Source organism: Achroia grisella, unplaced genomic scaffold (assembly GCF_030625045.1).
Source record: "Achroia grisella isolate CSIRO2021 unplaced genomic scaffold, CSIRO_AGI_Agris_v1 utg461, whole genome shotgun sequence".
Taxonomy (NCBI): Eukaryota; Metazoa; Arthropoda; class Insecta; order Lepidoptera; family Pyralidae; genus Achroia; species Achroia grisella.
This window is the reverse complement of record NW_026712871.1, coordinates 734,560-752,273: the sequence shown is the minus strand read 5'-3', so window position 1 is coordinate 752,273 and position 17,714 is coordinate 734,560. Positions and strand designations below refer to the sequence as shown.

Here is a 17,714-nt window from a genome sequence, read left to right as displayed (position 1 = left end):
TAGCTATATGTTACCATACATATAGCTACGCCTATAAATAACTACAGTTACCATTTACCATCAGGCAGGCCGGGAGCTTATTTGCCACTGCAATTACCGTTGGACTAGACGACCCTGTGTTAATTTTATAGAGTTATTTATTTATATTCATAGTGATATGTATAGTATATAATACGATTGCCACTTACCATCAGGCAGGCCGTAAGCCTGTTGATTCTAGTTACAAAAACTCTTTATATGTTAAACCACGTCAGTAAAACCGCGGTATAAACCGCGTGTATACAGAATCCCGTGCGAAAATCGTAACAAAACTAGTTTTCGTAATGAAATAGATCTGGGGAGATGCTCATCTAAATCCTTTCCCGTGTAATAGAATACAATCCCGGCCTGATGCTGGGGCGGCGGGAGATTCAAATAGGGTGGCTACACGTTACGTAACGTACGAGATAAATTTTATCAATACTAATATTATAAACTGAAGAGTATGTTTGTTTGAAAGCGCTCATCTCACGAACTACTGGTTCGATTTGAAAAATTATTTTTGTGTTGGATAGTCCATTTGTCGAGGAATGCTTTAAGCTATATAACATTACGCTACGACCAATAGAAGCGAAGCATCAGTGAAAAATATAAAAAACGGGGAATATTATTTATATTTGAGAGCTTCCGTTGCGTGCGCGGAGCGAACGAAGTCGCAGGCACAGCTAGTATAATATATATTGTATATATTAGTTGTCGGTGTTCGTAGCATATACGGGTAGTACCTGTTGTGATCAAACTATTTGCTTTTGCAATAGCATATGCTGGTAGTCACTCTATTCTCCCAAATTTGAATTTAAAAATGAATCTGTTTGTATGTAGCTGTATAAATATATACAATAGCCGGTTCTATAAAAAAATAGGAGTTGCTGGTAGAAGGGTTTTTATTTATTTATTTATTAGCATACAAAACAGATTACAGTCAATATAATAATATAATTAGGAGCGTGTAGTTCGGTACAGAACTGGATTGTAATCCAACACTGTGTATGCCTAAGAGCTAAATTATATAGACGCATTCAATATACGCTAGATAGCTAGATAAGGTTATATAATAAAAAGTAAACTAAATAGAAAATGATATATAACTACGTAATGCAATGAATTATCATGTTAACAGAATTTTATTTACATTAAAGAACAGAAAATTGGTACAATGTTAAATATAATTTGTCTCTTTACGGTGGAAATTTAATTGTCTCCGGAACTGGACCAGCGTTGAATGGAAAATATCTATATTTCTATTAGAGACAAGAATTTCATTGTATTGGCGGTTAAAATTAAGGAGCGTATCCGTGGATGAACGGGTGCTGCTTATGGGGAATGTCTGTTCGGGTTACGACTACTTTTGCAATAGCATATGCTGATGATCTACTACACCAGGCGTCTGAGCGCAACCGATGGCGACAGCTGGTCGACAAGATACTGTAGAGTCGCGATCCTCAGCAGTGAGGGAACGATTAAGAAGAAGAAGACTGACTATTCAAAAGTGCTTAAATTAAGTTTATTTGAATAAATGATTTTATATTCTATTCTATTCAGAAGAATGCTGATGGTCACTCTCAGATTTGAATTTAAAAATGAATCTGTATTATTGTAAACTTGTACAACATTTATTTGAAAAGAATACGAGCTGAGTTTCTTGTCAGTTCTCCTCATCTCGATATCATTCCGAACTGACGGTAGATTTACGTTCATAAGAGTCTGTAATAGACGTACATAATCTATATATATAAATAAAATTGGAGTGTCTGTTTGTAATATTGAAATAACCGTTTTTACTACATGCATATGAATATAAATACGGTACATACACCAAAATAACATTTTTTACAATTTTTGTCTGTCTGTCTATCTTTCTGTTTGTTCGGGCTAATCTCTGAAACGGCTGGACCAGTTTTGACGGGACTTTTTTTGGCAAGTAGCTGATGTAATAAAGAGTAACTTAGCCTACTTTTTTTCAGAAAAATAAAGTTAAATTCCACGTTCTAAGTCGTGGGGACAGCTAGTTACAAATAAATATTCTATAACTGTTATTTTTTTATTTGTCCCATCAAAAATAACAAGTGGCGTCACCCTAATCTAAGTTCGGAATACTATAAATTGAGCTCTGAATATGCAAACTAGTGTAATATGAATATATTGGACACTAGTGCTTACTCGAGACTTCGTTTGCTTTTAGAAATAAAAGATTGCCTAGAGATAAAAATCTATTTTCTCACCAAACTTCTATAATATTCAGCCGTTTCTTCCTTAAAAAGTTCGACAGACAATCTATACATGTAAATAAAATTGGACTGTCTGTTTGTAATATTGAAATGACCGTTTTTTACTATATTCATATTAATATAAACACGGTACTTACATCAAAATAACAATGTTTACAATTTTTGTCTGTCTGTTTGTTCCGGCTAATCTCTGAAATGGCTGGACAGATTTTGACGTGATTTTTTTTAGCAAGTAGTTGTAATAAGCAGTAATTTAGGCTACTTTTATTTTAGAAAAAAAATTTTACTGTTCTCGCATATCATTTATCTTACTTTTAATCGGTGTCTCCTGGTCCCAGCGACTTGCTTCAACACAATGGCACAAACACAATGGTCTTAAACATACTAGAGCGATGCGGTGGATTAAAATGTTTAAAGTGTTATTTCATAGTCCACAGATTATATTCTAAACATATGTTTTCATCAATAACTCTTTTTTTATTTCTCTAGTCCATTTTGCGCCATCTACCATTTTATCCTTTCTCCTCTACCTAAAAGTTGTCTGGAAGACCGCCTTATTTTTCTTTCTTTTCTTTCTTTCTTTCCTTATGTACCTTATTACCTCTATTTATGTTATATAATATACTTCTGGTGCAATAAAGAGTAAATAAATAAGTGAACTATATAATTATATTTACTTCTATAGTCAGATGTCGCGACGGCCATTTTGAAATGATAATTTTACAAAATGGCGCTAAAACTCGTATGGTTGTTGTACGCGGGAATGCGTTCACTGTATGCGCGAGCAGTCTTACTCAATTTCTTTGTCTACATTCACATGCTTCTTTTCCCCTCTGATTGATCCACCGTCCATTTCAAACAGGGATCGAAATAACGATGGCCTGGGCTGAGGTTCGAACACCTAGCGGTGTCACAGAACCCTCCGAAATTCGTATCCGTCAGGCAGGAGTTGGCTTTCAGCCGCTCCATAAGTCCTTCCTTTGGCTTGAAGTACCATCTTCAAATCCTATCGTCCGCTGAAGCTGTAATAGAAATAGAAATAATCTTTATTCAATAAACTTATTATAAGCTCTTTTGAATAGTCAAGTTTTTTTATTCTACCGCTTATTCGGAATGCAGATTCATCACAAGAAGAATAAACAAGAAACTTGTGTGTTGCTCTTTTAAATAAATATTGATTTACTTATATTTAATTAACAACAAGGATTAGGCATGCGACAATCAACATAGAAACCGCTACGCACTTAATCTCTGTTCAATCAGATAACATTGTCAGCGCTATGAATTGTAAGTTAGATATTTTCTACAAAAACATTATTATTATTTATAAATTCTTCAATTTTATAATAAGCTTTTTTACACAGAAAATATTTTATGACACATTTGAATTTTTTTCTGGCAAATTGAGTAGGTACAGACTGTAAAGGTCAACTGCGACTAACAGCATTAGAGTAGTCCGAAAAAACAGCTAATTCTTTCCTGCATGAAGTACGAAAAGCGTACGTCTAAAGGCAGTTATAAATCTATATATTAATGTTTATCTATGTGTTTGTTTCAGAGCACTACCACATCTTCGTCGGGGACTTAAGTCCAGAAATCGAGACCCAAAGCCTGAGGGATGCGTTCGCACCATTTGGTGAAATATCGTAAGTTATTTCTTTAAACTCTTTCTTAATTCAAGAATATTGTTTAATTTGACCTTGGATGAAATGTAAAGATGAAATGTAAAGGGAGAGGATGGCCGAAGAAAAAATGATATATATGAACAGCTTCAGGTTTAGTACACCGCTTTACATCCGATAGTCCCGGGTTTATGTAATTCCTCGCATGATCTTCATCAATAGAAACATTTGCAACAATGAGTATGATTGTTTGTATCGATCTGGGTGTTTTCTATATTTACAAAAAACATTATATCTATGTATTTATATCAGTTGTCTAGTACCCATAACACAAGCTTTGCTTAGTTTGGGACTAGATGGCGCTGTGTGAATTGTCTTGACATATTATTATTATCTACGATGACATCTGGAGCTTAAGGATTATGAAGAGTAACTCTTTCTTGTTCAATACTAGATTTATTGCTTTGTATATTTATTATTATTATGATAGTTTCTAATTAAAATTGTAATACCAGATGCTTTAATTATATAAAAATGATAGCTTTATATTACCAGATTGATTTCTAATTAAAAATGTTAAAAATTACCAGATGATAGTTTCTAATTAAAATTGTTAAAAATTACCAGATGATAAAATGCGTATATATGTATAGATGGATGCAAACGACAAAGTATTTGAATGACTTTGCTGTTCAATTCTTCTTGAATCATAAATTAAAAATGTTAAAAATTACCAGATGATAGTTTCTAATTAAAATTGTTAAAAATTACCAGATGATAGTTTCTAGGCGCGAACAGTTATTATTATTAGTAAACTCTAGAACTATCAGACGAATTTGGATATAACTTTTTGAGTCTTAACCAATTCTTGGAAAGGGCTTATTGCCTATATATATACTAGTGATCCCACAGATTAATATTCATCCATAATTAATTTAACATTCAGTAAGACAAATAATATTAAAGATAAACAATATTAATCTATTCTCAATTTGACCACAGACTAACAATAAACAAAAGAGTATATATGCGTGTGTCAAATACATGGTAGTGTGTATAATGTTTTTTTTATTTTGATTTTGTGTATTTTTAAGCATAATTTAAGAATAAAATAAAATATTAGCTTTCTCTACCCCTTCTCTACATATACGAGTATATACTACTAGCTGACCCTGCAAACTCCGTTCCGCCTCAAAATTAAATATGTCAATTTCTGAACGCACCCTTTTTGACAGTTTAGGATCAGTAGCTTATATGGGAAAATATAATTATTGTTTTTATATCCAATTTCTTCATACTTAAACTGGACTTACACGAATATTTCAACACTAAAATTTAGCCAAATCGGTTCAACCATTCTCAAGTTTTATCGAGACTAACGAGCAGCGATTCTTTTTATATATATAGATTACATATAGATAAGTGTGCGAAATTTTATACACCTCCGTCCGCGTATATTTGTAAAAAGGGGTACAAAGTTCTTGCTTGCACGTATTAATATATGGTTATTTAAACTGCTTGGTGGCTGAAATAGGTAAAACGTAGTATAATATATAGACTACTAGCCACCCACCCCGGCTTCACACGGGTGTACATACATTATACATATAAACATTCCTATTGAATCACTCTATTTATTAAAAAAAATCGCTTCAAAATCCGTTGCGTAGTTTTAAAGATTTAAGCATACATTGGGACGGACAGACAGCGACAGCGACTTTGTTTTATACTATGTAATGATTTAGTACAAAATCTCCATCGGAAATATAATATGTTCATTTTTTTTCTATTTCTGTATTCAATTCTTCTCCTTACAAAATAAGAATCTAGAAGCGTTTGTAAGATTGTTAGTATAAACCTAATCAAGTAAATATATCCATGAATGTATACAGATATACTAAACCATGGCCAGACAATAAACAAAACGTAGGTTTTCCTACTTGGAGCGAAGCCAGACGTCGTATGGTGTGACTGTTAGCGGGGAGCGTAGCGTAGAGTAGCGGAGCGGATTTGATTTTTTTATATATGACTAACTGTAGTCGCGACTTCGTCTCCATTTTATTTTTCTAAAATAAAAGTAGCCTAAATTACTCCTTACTACTTCAGCTACCTGCCAATGTAAGTTCCATCAAAATAGATCCAGTCTTTTCAGAGATTAGCTGGAACAAACAGACAGACTATGATTCTAAAAAATGTTATTTTGGTGGTATACTTATATGCATGCAGTAAAAAACGGTTATTTCAATATTACAAACAGATACTCCAATTTTAATTATATCTATAGATTATGGAATGGTGCACCCGCCTGCGCTAACGGTTTACGCTGGGTACCAGTGGAGGATGATAAGATGAGCGTAAGGTCAGGTCAGTTAGCCCATCGTGACAAATTCACCAAGAATTTATCACGATGGTTTCCAGGAAAAATCGCGCGGAGTTTAACCTGACATGGTGCATTGCTAGCAATAAGATCATCAGTCCACATTACTAATAATTTTATCTTCGCTTTTCAAACCTCTAAAACAAATGAAGATATAGAATAGTCAATATGCCACCGTGTTTTGATGGTCTGTTAGTAAATTGCTGGAATTTGAAGTCACACAAAAGGTTGACCACGTGCATGGAGCGTGACGACCAAGGTCAGCGAAGTCAGATCACTGTACGGTTGTACCCAGTACGAACCTATCAATTTTCCGATGTCAATATTATATTACGATATTATAATCCTTTACCCCCCTGGATTTGATATTTAGCGCATAGGATGGCCACTATAATTCCGTATTGTGTATTCCTATATTCTGTAACATCAGCTCCAGGATGAGGGAAGTGAAAGGATAAGATGAAATGCTTTAAATGAAGTTATTCGTTTGTTTTCTCCGTCATTTTTGATTTATAAACAAAGTCACTGTTTTTTCTTTACTGTAAACACAAAAGAAAAAAACAGTGCTATGCTAGGAATAATATACAATGGCAAGATTGTCTCTTAATTTGCAGATTTAGCCAAGCTGAAGACAAAACGCCACTACACATTATATGAGTTTGTAGTCCACTCGTGCGTAAATGGAATATCTCCTTTGAAAACTTTACACTATATCCACAAGAATTCTTAATATTCTTAGGAGCGATGGTTTTTATCTCCTCGGGAAAGAGTGTAAACTTTCCAAAGGAGATATTTCGTTTACGCATGAGTGGGCTACAACCACATAGTAGGTGTAGTTTACTGTGTCGTTTCCTCTTCAGCTTGGCAAAATCTGCGAATTATGAAACAATCTTGCCCTTGTAACTGAACTGAAGAGCCCTCTAGTTACGTACCTACCCGCTATCGCGTATTATCCGCTGTCTCCTGTAATTCCGCTATCAGTCAAACCGCAGCCTATCAAATGGAGTTCCCGCCAGAATTCATGTCTGTCAGCCAAATGCTAGTAGTAGGTATTGACATAGTATACATTGCTGGAATTGGGGACGCGGACCATAATTCAATTTTCAATGATATAGCATCAGTGATGGCCGCTCTAGTGGAACGGATGACCATAGACAAGGAATATATCGAATCGAATACAAACAATCTTTATAAATAAAAGTTATTATTTCTAGATTCGTCGTCTATGGATTTATAGCATCAGTGATGGCCGCTCTGATCGAACAGTAACCATAGACAAGGAATATATCGACTTGAATACAGTCGTATAAATTTAAATTAATATTTCTAGATTTGTTGTCTATGGATTAAAACATACTTAATTAAATGATTATTAAAAAAAAATAGAAATGTTTACATATTATTATATGCTAACTATTTCCTACATAGCTGGAAATGGAACGCGGATCGTAATTCAATTTTCAATGGTATAACATCAGTGATGGCCACTCTAGTGGAACGATGACCATAGACAAGGAATATATCGACTTGAATACAGTCTTTAAATAAAAAATAATGTTTCTAGATTTGTTGTCTATGGATTCCTAAATCGTTGATTAAATTGTATTGAAATAAGTTTCATCACCATCACCATCATCAATGAACTTTAAAAAACCTTTGACATATTTAATTTTGAGGCGGACCCCAGTTCGTGGGGTCAGATAGGACCTAATAAAATCGCAAATGTTTAATGATATGAATTTTTAAGAAAAGTACATAAATTTTACACATCTATCGTTTTTTATATTAACAATTTATAATTACAAATTATATAATACTTACTGTGTAATTTTAAACAGTGAATAATGATAACTGAAAATTGTTAGAATTCGTCTATATTTGAGCCTGCGACAAAAAAATATACGGGTATTTTTCGTGATAGAGTGATTGATGAAATAGTGATGGACTTTTCAAAGAGTTTCTTAAGTAATGGTCCACATATAGGCTAAAAATGTTCTTAAAAATGGAGGTAGTTATTAATTTAATCAAACAAACAAGCAAACTTATAGCGCGTAACTGCATATACTATATGTACATGTACACGGATCATAATTTAATTTCGACCATAGACAAGCAATATATCGAATATACCAACATAATGTTTGGCGTTAATAATAATCTCAGGACAATTCACACAGCGCCATCTAGACGCAAGTTAAGCTAGCTAAAACTTGTGTTATGGGTACTAGATAACTGATACATATACATAGATTTTTTTTCGTAAAGACATATATTATACATAGAAAGATCAGACCGATACAAACAATCATATTCATGAATACAAATGTTTGTGTCGTGCGAGGAATCGAACCCGCGCCATCGGAAGTAAGGCGGCGTGCTAAACCGCTGGACCACCGAGGTCGTCAAAGGTAATAAGTATTTTAAAACATAACAACATGAAACTAATATATACCATGTATATAATGTAGATCAATTTTTAATTCTTTGAAAAATATCTATATACGATTTGAAAAATGTACCTACATTATATAACCATAACTTTGTAATATTAATGTGCATTATAATTGAGCAATGCCGCGTGACAAACTAGTGTGTGTACTAGCTATGCCCGCAGTTACACCCGCATGAAATATATAGCCTGTGTTACTCTGACGTATAACCTATATTACTGCAAAGTTTAATGAAAATCCGTTCAGCAGTTTTCACGTGAAAGAGTAACAAACTTTCGCGTTTATAATATTAGTAAGATACATATTAAAACTGAGCAATGCCGCGTGACAAACTAGTCTAGAAGCTTAATATTGACTGGTGAAATTTCCTTATCACGAAACCACTTCAACTGGGGCTCGTAAACTTTTATGGTACAGCATTAAAAATTTAGCTCCTTTGCCACTCCGTTAGACAAAGACAGCAGAATACAACCCTACGTGCAAAAGGGACGCACTGCGTTGTCATTCAACGATTTATTTTTTTTAAGAATTCCTTTCCCTCCAACTCAATGTTAATATTTTTATAAAGTGTTCATTTTTTTAATATTCACTTAGAGAGGCAAAGGTTTTTTTCTTATAGTGCTATATTTCTTCGTTCAAGCTTGAATGAAAAGGACTATGCCTATGACGAGCGTGTATGGCAGTAGTTGTTCATACACATACATAATATACATAGTAAACACCCATACCGATACAAACAATCATACTCATGAATACAAATGTTCATGCCGTCCGAGGAATCGAACCCGCAACCATCGGTCGTAAAGCGGTGGGCTAACCGCTAGACCACCGAGGTAGTCATATAATAAATACCAATCTGACTGTGACATTGACAGACAGAATATGACACCTTGCATTTTATATATATTTACTAGCTGTCCCCGCAAATGTTTTGATGCTATATGAATTAAAATCGCTATTATAAATAGGGGTTGATCGTAGAAGGGTAAAAAAGGGTAAAAATTTAGGGTGGTATGGATTTTTAATGCCACATTATATATATAACAAAAAAAAAAATTTGGGGGTGGACAACCCTTATCACTTAGGGGTATGAGAAATAGATAGTAGCCGATTCTCAGACCTACTGAATATGCGTATAAAATTTCACGAAACAAGGTCAAGTCGTTTCGGAGTTAACATTGTGACACGAGAATTTTATAATATAAAACAAACCAAACAAACAAACTCCCAGAGTCTGTAGTCAATTTGCCAGAAAAAAAATCAAATGTGTCATAAAATATTTTCTTTGTAAAAAAGCTTATTATAAAATTGAAGAATTTATAAATGATAACAATGTTTTTGTAGAAAATATCTAACTTAAAATTCATAGCGCTGACAATGTTATCTGATTGAACAGAGATTAAGTGCGTAGCGGTTTCTATGTTGATTGTCGCATGCCTAATCCTTGTTGTTAATTAAATATAAGTAAATCAATATTTATTTAAAAGAGCAACACACAAGTTTCTTGCTTATTCTTCTTGTGATGAATCTGCATTCCGAATATTAAGTTTATTTGAATAAAGATTATTTCTATTTCTATTTCTATAAGATTTACTTAGATTTTATTTCAATGTATAATTTTTATATGAAACTAGCTGTACCCGCGACTTCATGTGGAAATTAACTTTATTTCTCTAAAATAAAAGTAGCCTAAGATACTCCTTATTACATCAGCTACCTACCAATAGAAGTACCGTTAAAATCGGTCCAGCCATTTCAGAGATTATCCGGAACAAACAGACAAAACACACAAAAGTTGTAAAAAAATGTTATTTTGGTGTATGTACCGTATTTATATTCATATGCATGTAGTAAAAAACGGTTACTGCAATATTACAAACAGACACTCCAATTTTATTTAATATGTATAGATAGTACACAGTAAGTACATTAATACATAGAAAATAATGCCTACAATATTATAAATTGTTTTAGGCAAATGAACGAATTTCATACAGCCATAATCCGGCATAAAAATTATGGAACATTTTTTATCTGTGTTTATTTTATTTTCTCTATCTAATTACCTTGGACCTTCAACACTTAATATTTCTTGCTTTTTGTAATAAAAATATGTTAATTAAATATGTCCATGCCAAATAAATAAATAATAGCAGAAAAGTTACGGAAAATATTAAAGATTAAAAAGTACGTGCTTATCAAAATATAAATAATCCGCTTTATATATGTACTAGTTACCCGCCCCGGCTTCGTATGTATTATACTTATAAACTTTTCTCTTAAATCACTAACTATTGCTAAAAACTGCATAAAATCCTATATCGATTATCGTACGCCTGCTCCTTGTTAATGTGTATTTATTTAAAAGAGCAACACGCAAGTTTCTTGCTCATACATCTATTGTCCAATCTCAGATCCGTATGAGTGGTATAATCAAAAAGAGATATTAACCTTCCTCTTGAATAACTCTATCTATTAGAAAAAAACCGCTTCAAAATCCGTTGCGTAGTTTTAAAGATTTAAGCATACATAGGGACGGACAGACAGCGGCAGCGATTTTGTTTTATACTATGTAATGATAATAATAATTTCAGAAATTGTGTGAATTACACAGCGCCATCTAGTTATAAGTTATATAGTATCCAAGTTGAGCAGCTTGTGTTATGGGTACTAGATAACTTATATAAATACTTAGATATATATTTTTTTGTAAATACTTACATATTATACATAGAAAACACCCAGACCGATACAAACAATCATACAAATGTTTGTGCCGTGCAAGGAATCGAACCCACGACCATCGGAAATAAAGCAGTGTGCTAAACCACTAAATCACCTAGGCCGTCAAATATTTGATACGTAATTTGAAAAAAAAATCTTTTTTATTCTATTCTGCGGCTTTCACAAAGACAGTGCGGTTTCAGAGGAGCTTCCTCCCGCGTACACTTAGATTATGGAATGAACTACCTGCCGAGGTTTTCTCGCAAGATTACAGCATGGGGTTTTTCAAGAAGGGTATATTAAGGTTTCTTAAGGGTCGGCAACGCGCATGTGACACACCTGGTGTTTCAGGCGTCCATAGGCTACGGTAACCATTTACCATCAGACGGGCCGTATGCATGTTTGCCACCATACTAGTATAAAAAGAAGAGATATCGCCCAATCAAAATATCTGCCAATTTACGAGAACTTATTTCGTAATATGACTAAGTTTGTGAGACAAGCTTACGTATAAAGTGCTGAAGTTAAGCACATATGCCTTCAAAAAGCTTAATCTTCACGGACCATTAATTTTTCAATGTCATATAAAGTTTTAAAGCCTCTTGCTCAAGTTAACTAAATTAACTTTGAATGTACAGCTTTTCGTAGTCTGGTACTATCAACATGAGAATAGAATAACTTCTATCATACTATATATATATATATATACATTTGACAACCTCGGTGGTCTAGCGATCTACAACACCGTTTTACGACCGATGGTCGCGGGTTCGATTCCTCGCTTGTATTCATGAGTATGATTGTTTGTATCGGGCTGGGTGTTTTCTATGTATAATATGTATGTATTTAAGAAATAACTATGTATATGTATCAGTCATTTAGTACCCATAACACAAGCTTTAAGCATATAAATTTCGCTTATTTATGTAATTATATAATTTTAGAAGTATATTTGTACGTTTATAGATATACCTATATTTCCTGTATTAATATATTTAATACCTGTAAAATTGCAGCTCCATACTATCCCTGATCAACGCGAGTGTTGATTGGTAGAGATTGCCATCAGGCATTAAGTCCGCCATTTATACAATTTTGTACGCAAAATAATAAATAAATAAATAAGCTTTAGCTACCTTAACTTGGATCTAGATGGCGCTGTGTGCATTGTCCTGAGATTATTATGTTATTATTATTATACTCATAAACGGGCTCTGCTTGTGGGTACTGGTCTGTTCTGGTTACTGCCAACGATTGACTATTTCCTTTTAACAGATTTGCAATAGCATATGCTGGTGGTCACTCTATTCTCTAATTATGAATTGAATTAATTAATTCAATACAAAATTAAAATTGAAATTACTGATAATGTAAAGTAATATTAAAATTATTTAAAAGAGCAACACGCAAGTTTCTTGCTCGTTCTTCTTGTGATGAGACAGCTTTCCGAACGAGCGGTAGTTTACAAAAAATGTAATGACTATTCAAAAGTGCTCCAATGTAAGTTTATTTGAATAAATGATTTTCTATTCTACTCTTTTCGCCATAATATATGCATATCATCATCATCATCATCATCTCAGCCTGGAAGACGTATACTGCTAAACAAAGGCCTCTCCAAAAGATCTCCACGACGATCGGTCCTGTGCTGCTCGCATCCATCGCCTTCCAGCGATTTTGACCAGATCGTCGGTCCACCTTGCTGGAGGCCTTCCCACTCTGCGTCTTCCGGTCCTCGGTCGCCACTATGCTCGTCTGCATATGAAAATTATGAATAATAAAAAATATTTATGTTTGTTACAGAGATTGCCGCGTGGTGAGAGACCCACAAACACTGAAATCCAAGGGCTATGGATTTGTTTCGTTCCTGAAAAAAACTGTAAGTTATATTTCTCTCTATTGCATCTGAAATTAAATTTTGCAAACAAAATCTATAGAGTATAGCTGTGACCGCGTGTTTCGCGTGGAATTTAACTTTATTTTTCTAAAATAAAACAATTTTCTAAAATGTAAGTAGCCTAAGTTACTCCTTATTACATCAGCTACCTGCTAGTAAAAGGCCCGTCAAAATCGTCAGCCAGCATCGTCGTCGTCCAGCCTCTTCAGAGATTAGCCGAAACAAACAGACAGACAGTCAAAATTGTAAAATATGTTATTTTGGTGTATGTACCGTATTTATATATTCATATGCATGTAGTAAAAAACGTTTATTTCAATATTACAAACAAACACTCCAATTTTATTTATATGTATAAATGAAGATACAAATGGCAACCTTGTCGCTTAAGCAATCTCTTGCAGAGAACTTTGGATAGAAGAGAAGAGACAGAAGGTGGTAGATGTAGCATATTTATATGCTAGAAAATAAAAATTTCACACCGTCCTGTCTCAGTGGATTATACCCGACTTCGATCCGGTCATAACTTCAAATTTGATTTTCGCCAAAAATTTAAATCACCATCTGGCCACAAACTAAGCAAAGCTTGTGTCTAGATACACAACTCATATAATATATAGATAGATTTTTATGTAAATAAATACATAATATCCACAGAAAACCAAACATTACAAACAATCATACTCATGAATACAAATCTGTGTATTCAAATTCAAATTCAAATTCAAAACTCATTTATTCATGTAGGACATTTTAGCCGCTTATGAACGTCAAGTTTTTACATTATAATTTTTTTTTTCCCTACCGTCCAGTTCGGTATATAGATCCAATTGAGAAGAACTGGCAAGAAACTCAATTGAATTATTTTTTTTTAATCCAGTTTATTTACAATGCATAGGTATTTATATAGGTGTCTATGTCTAACATTAAATGAAAATCCCGAACATGAAAACTATTCGGTGAGGGATGGAACCCGCGATAATCGGAAGTAAGGTGCCGTGTTAAACCACTAAACCATAGAGACCGACAAATATAAATTCACAAAATTAATGGAATGTTGGCCGGATTAAAACTCACGACCATTTTTGTCTCACCCATTTCAGCCACTAAGCAGCTTGTTTTGTAATCTGTAAAATTACAAGGTAATCAACATGACATCTTAATCCCCTTGAAATCCTATCAACCCCCCGTTCTATTGAAACGGGGATCGAAATTACGACGGCCTGAGCCGAAGTTCGAACCCCTACCGGTGCCTTCGGACTAAAATCGTATCCGTCAGGCGGGAGTTGTCCTTCAGCCGCTCCATGAGTCCTTCCACGGGTTTTGGAGTGCCATCTGCATTCGCACCCTATCGTCCAGTGAAGCTGCAAAGGCCAAAGGCCAAAAGCATTAACGTAGTCCGAAAAAAAATAATAAAAAGAACGCCAGTCTGCACCTAGACGTAAGCAACACTGCACGTCTCATTTGTAAAAACATGTGTGTCGCAATAAACCCAGTCTATTAGTTGTAGTTGTAGTTGTGTTGTAGTATTAGTCCAGTTGATTACAAAATGGGTAGGTCATTTTGTAATCAGAACGAACACTGAATTATAACTGGTGGAACACATATCCTGCAGCATAGAAAGTCGTTACAATTACATAATAAAATACCCTGGGAAACAAGCAACTTACGTGCTATTAAATACCAATCGATTACCACCTCATTGCTGTTCTCACGATATCCCACGTCAGTTTGTAGAACCATGACGCCATCTTGATTTGTAATGACTCCAAAATTATATAACAAACTTCCATCTTTCCATTATTCATGGTCTACCTTGCAAATTCAACATATCTTTATTCATGTAGGTCTATTGCAGACTTATATGTCAGTTCTACCGTCAGTTCGGAATGATTTCAAGCTGAAAAGAGCTGTGATGATACATATAATACATACATACACACACACGCTCTAATGCTCATAAATTATAAGTATTATTTATTTTATTTTATATACATTGTCTTTCTCTAAATGTTTTTAAGTATATTCATTTGTTAGGGAAACTACTCTGCTACCAAAATGTTAGGGAATTTACTATGTATATATATATGTAGGTGGAAGCGTCAGTCACGTACCTGTATGGTTCTGCGGGCTTCTTGGGCTTCAGGGTCTCGAAGATATCTTCGCTAGCTTTCCAGTTTCACAGTAGGTTTAACACAGTAGGTTTCACAGTTCTAATTTATTTTAATTCACAACATCATTTATTTTCAATTGTATACGATGCTCTGGAGATGGGCGCAAATAACTGCAACACAGTTTTCATAAACTAATGTAGTTGTTTACGTTTAACATGTCATTGTTATAACTTTCTTTTTGGTTTTAATAAATTCTTTAATTCTTTGATAATGGAATGGTGCATTTGCGTGTGTTAACGGTTGACGGGGCACCAGTGGAGGATGATAAGATAAACATGAGTTCAGGTCAGTTAGCAGGCAGAAAACCATCGTGACAAATTCTTAGTTTATTTGTCACGATGGTTTCCAGAGGAATCCAAGTGGAGGTCAACCAGACATGGTCCATTGGTAGCAATGAGGGTATCAATCCACATTATTACCAATCCCCTTTCCCCCACTACGGCGACTTTTTTTTTATGGATGATTATGTAATGGTGCACCCGCCTGCGCTAACGATTTACACGGGCGGGACACTAGAGAAGGATGATAAGATGAGCATGATGCATGAGACTTTGGGGTTATCAATCCACATTATTACCAATGTGGAGGGGCCACCGTATTCCAGCGGGTTTTTTTATTTGTTATGGATAATAAAGGAATTATGCATCCGCACGCACTGACGGTTTACCCTTGTGGGGCACCCTTGTGGGGCACAGTGAAGGATGATAAGATAAGCATGAAGTCATGAAGTCAGGTCACATAGCTCCTCTTGGCAAATGGAAATTTATCACGATGGTTTCCAGAAGGAACCGCGCGAAGGTCAACCTAACATGGTACATTTCTTTCTTTCTTCTTTCAATAAGATCATCAGTCCAAATTACTAACAATTGTCATGGCGGTGTTGACCTGCTCTGTAGATGGTGTTGGGCATGCCCCATCTCGTTGTTAGGGCGACCTATTTCGCCCTACTTAATTGTGGAAGTGAAGACAACAATAAAACCTATTTAAAAGTTATATATTATAAACTTTGGTTTACAATATAATCATTTATTCATCACAATAGCTAACTTTCATTCTAGTACACAATCATTTTAAGATTACTTTAAACACTTTCAAAGTAATTATGAATAGGATATAATAGAAAATCATTTATTCAAATAAACTTACATTGAAGCACTTTTGAATAGTCATCACATTTTTTTCAATCTACCGCTCATTCGGAAAGCTGTCTTATCACAAGAAGAATGAGAAATAAACTTGTGTGTTGCTCTTTTAAATAATTTTATTGTTACTTTATGTTTTTAAGTTGAAATGTGTGAATAAAAACTTCCAACTAACACTATTGCAATGAAATATTCAAATGTAGAAAATATTAAATATATAACCAACTGGTTGAGTAACTAAATAAGAGTAAATCAGTCGTAGTGTTTTTTTTTTGTGAATGATAGTGGACTGATGCACCCGCCTGCGCTAACGGTTTACACTGGCGGGGCACCAGTGGAGGATGATAAGATGAACATGAGGTCAGGTCAGTTAGCCCATCGTGACAAATTTATCAGGAATTTAACACGATGGTTTCCAGGGGGAACCGCGTGGAGGTCGACCTGACATGGTACATTGCTAGCAATGGGGTTATCAATCCACATTACTAAAAATTCTCTTCACCCCAAGTCGTAGTGGTTAGAGCAGGCCATTCCCTACAAGCAGCACTCGTTCACGAGTATGACGGTTGAATAATATGAATTCGATTAACTAATAATAATAATAGCTACTTGTAGTCAACCAGGGTAGTCAAAGGCATTAGGTTAAGGAATATATAATAAAAACTTAAGACAATTTACACAGCGCCATCTAGTCCCAAGCTAGCTAGGTATATAAATATTTTAATATAATAATAATATATGTAAAAAAACACACAGACAAATACAAATAACATTTCAATAATAATAACAATTTTTTCATTATGCTGGATAGGGTATTAATATTATGTTTCTGGGTTCCAGGAGGCCGAGTCGGCTATCACCTCGATGAACGGACAATGGCTGGGGTCCAGGTCAATCCGCACCAACTGGGCGACGAGGAAACCTCCAGCACCTAAGAATGAGCGTAAGTGGCTTCTATTTTATTCGCTGTTTTCCTTGACTTAGTCAATCGTAATTATGATCGCCGTTTGAATTTGGCGGGTGAGCGATAGTAGGGCAAGGCATGACTAGTATGACGGGCG

At 34.5% G+C, this 17,714-nt stretch overlaps 1 protein-coding gene across 3 annotated transcripts in view; it reads left to right on the top strand.

Moving 5' to 3' along the window:
- LOC131845353 (cytotoxic granule associated RNA binding protein TIA1) overlaps positions 1-17,714 on the top strand; it is a 110,112-nt gene that overhangs the window by 74,716 nt on the left and 17,682 nt on the right. For all 3 annotated transcript variants that reach the window (XM_059194408.1, XM_059194405.1, XM_059194404.1), the window contains exons 2-4: positions 3,826-3,913; positions 13,244-13,319; positions 17,494-17,596. In XM_059194408.1, the coding sequence (XP_059050391.1) occupies positions 17,518-17,596 (79 nt within the window). In that variant the 5' untranslated portion in view covers positions 3,826-3,913; positions 13,244-13,319; positions 17,494-17,517. The remainder of the gene's footprint in view (positions 1-3,825; positions 3,914-13,243; positions 13,320-17,493; positions 17,597-17,714) is intronic.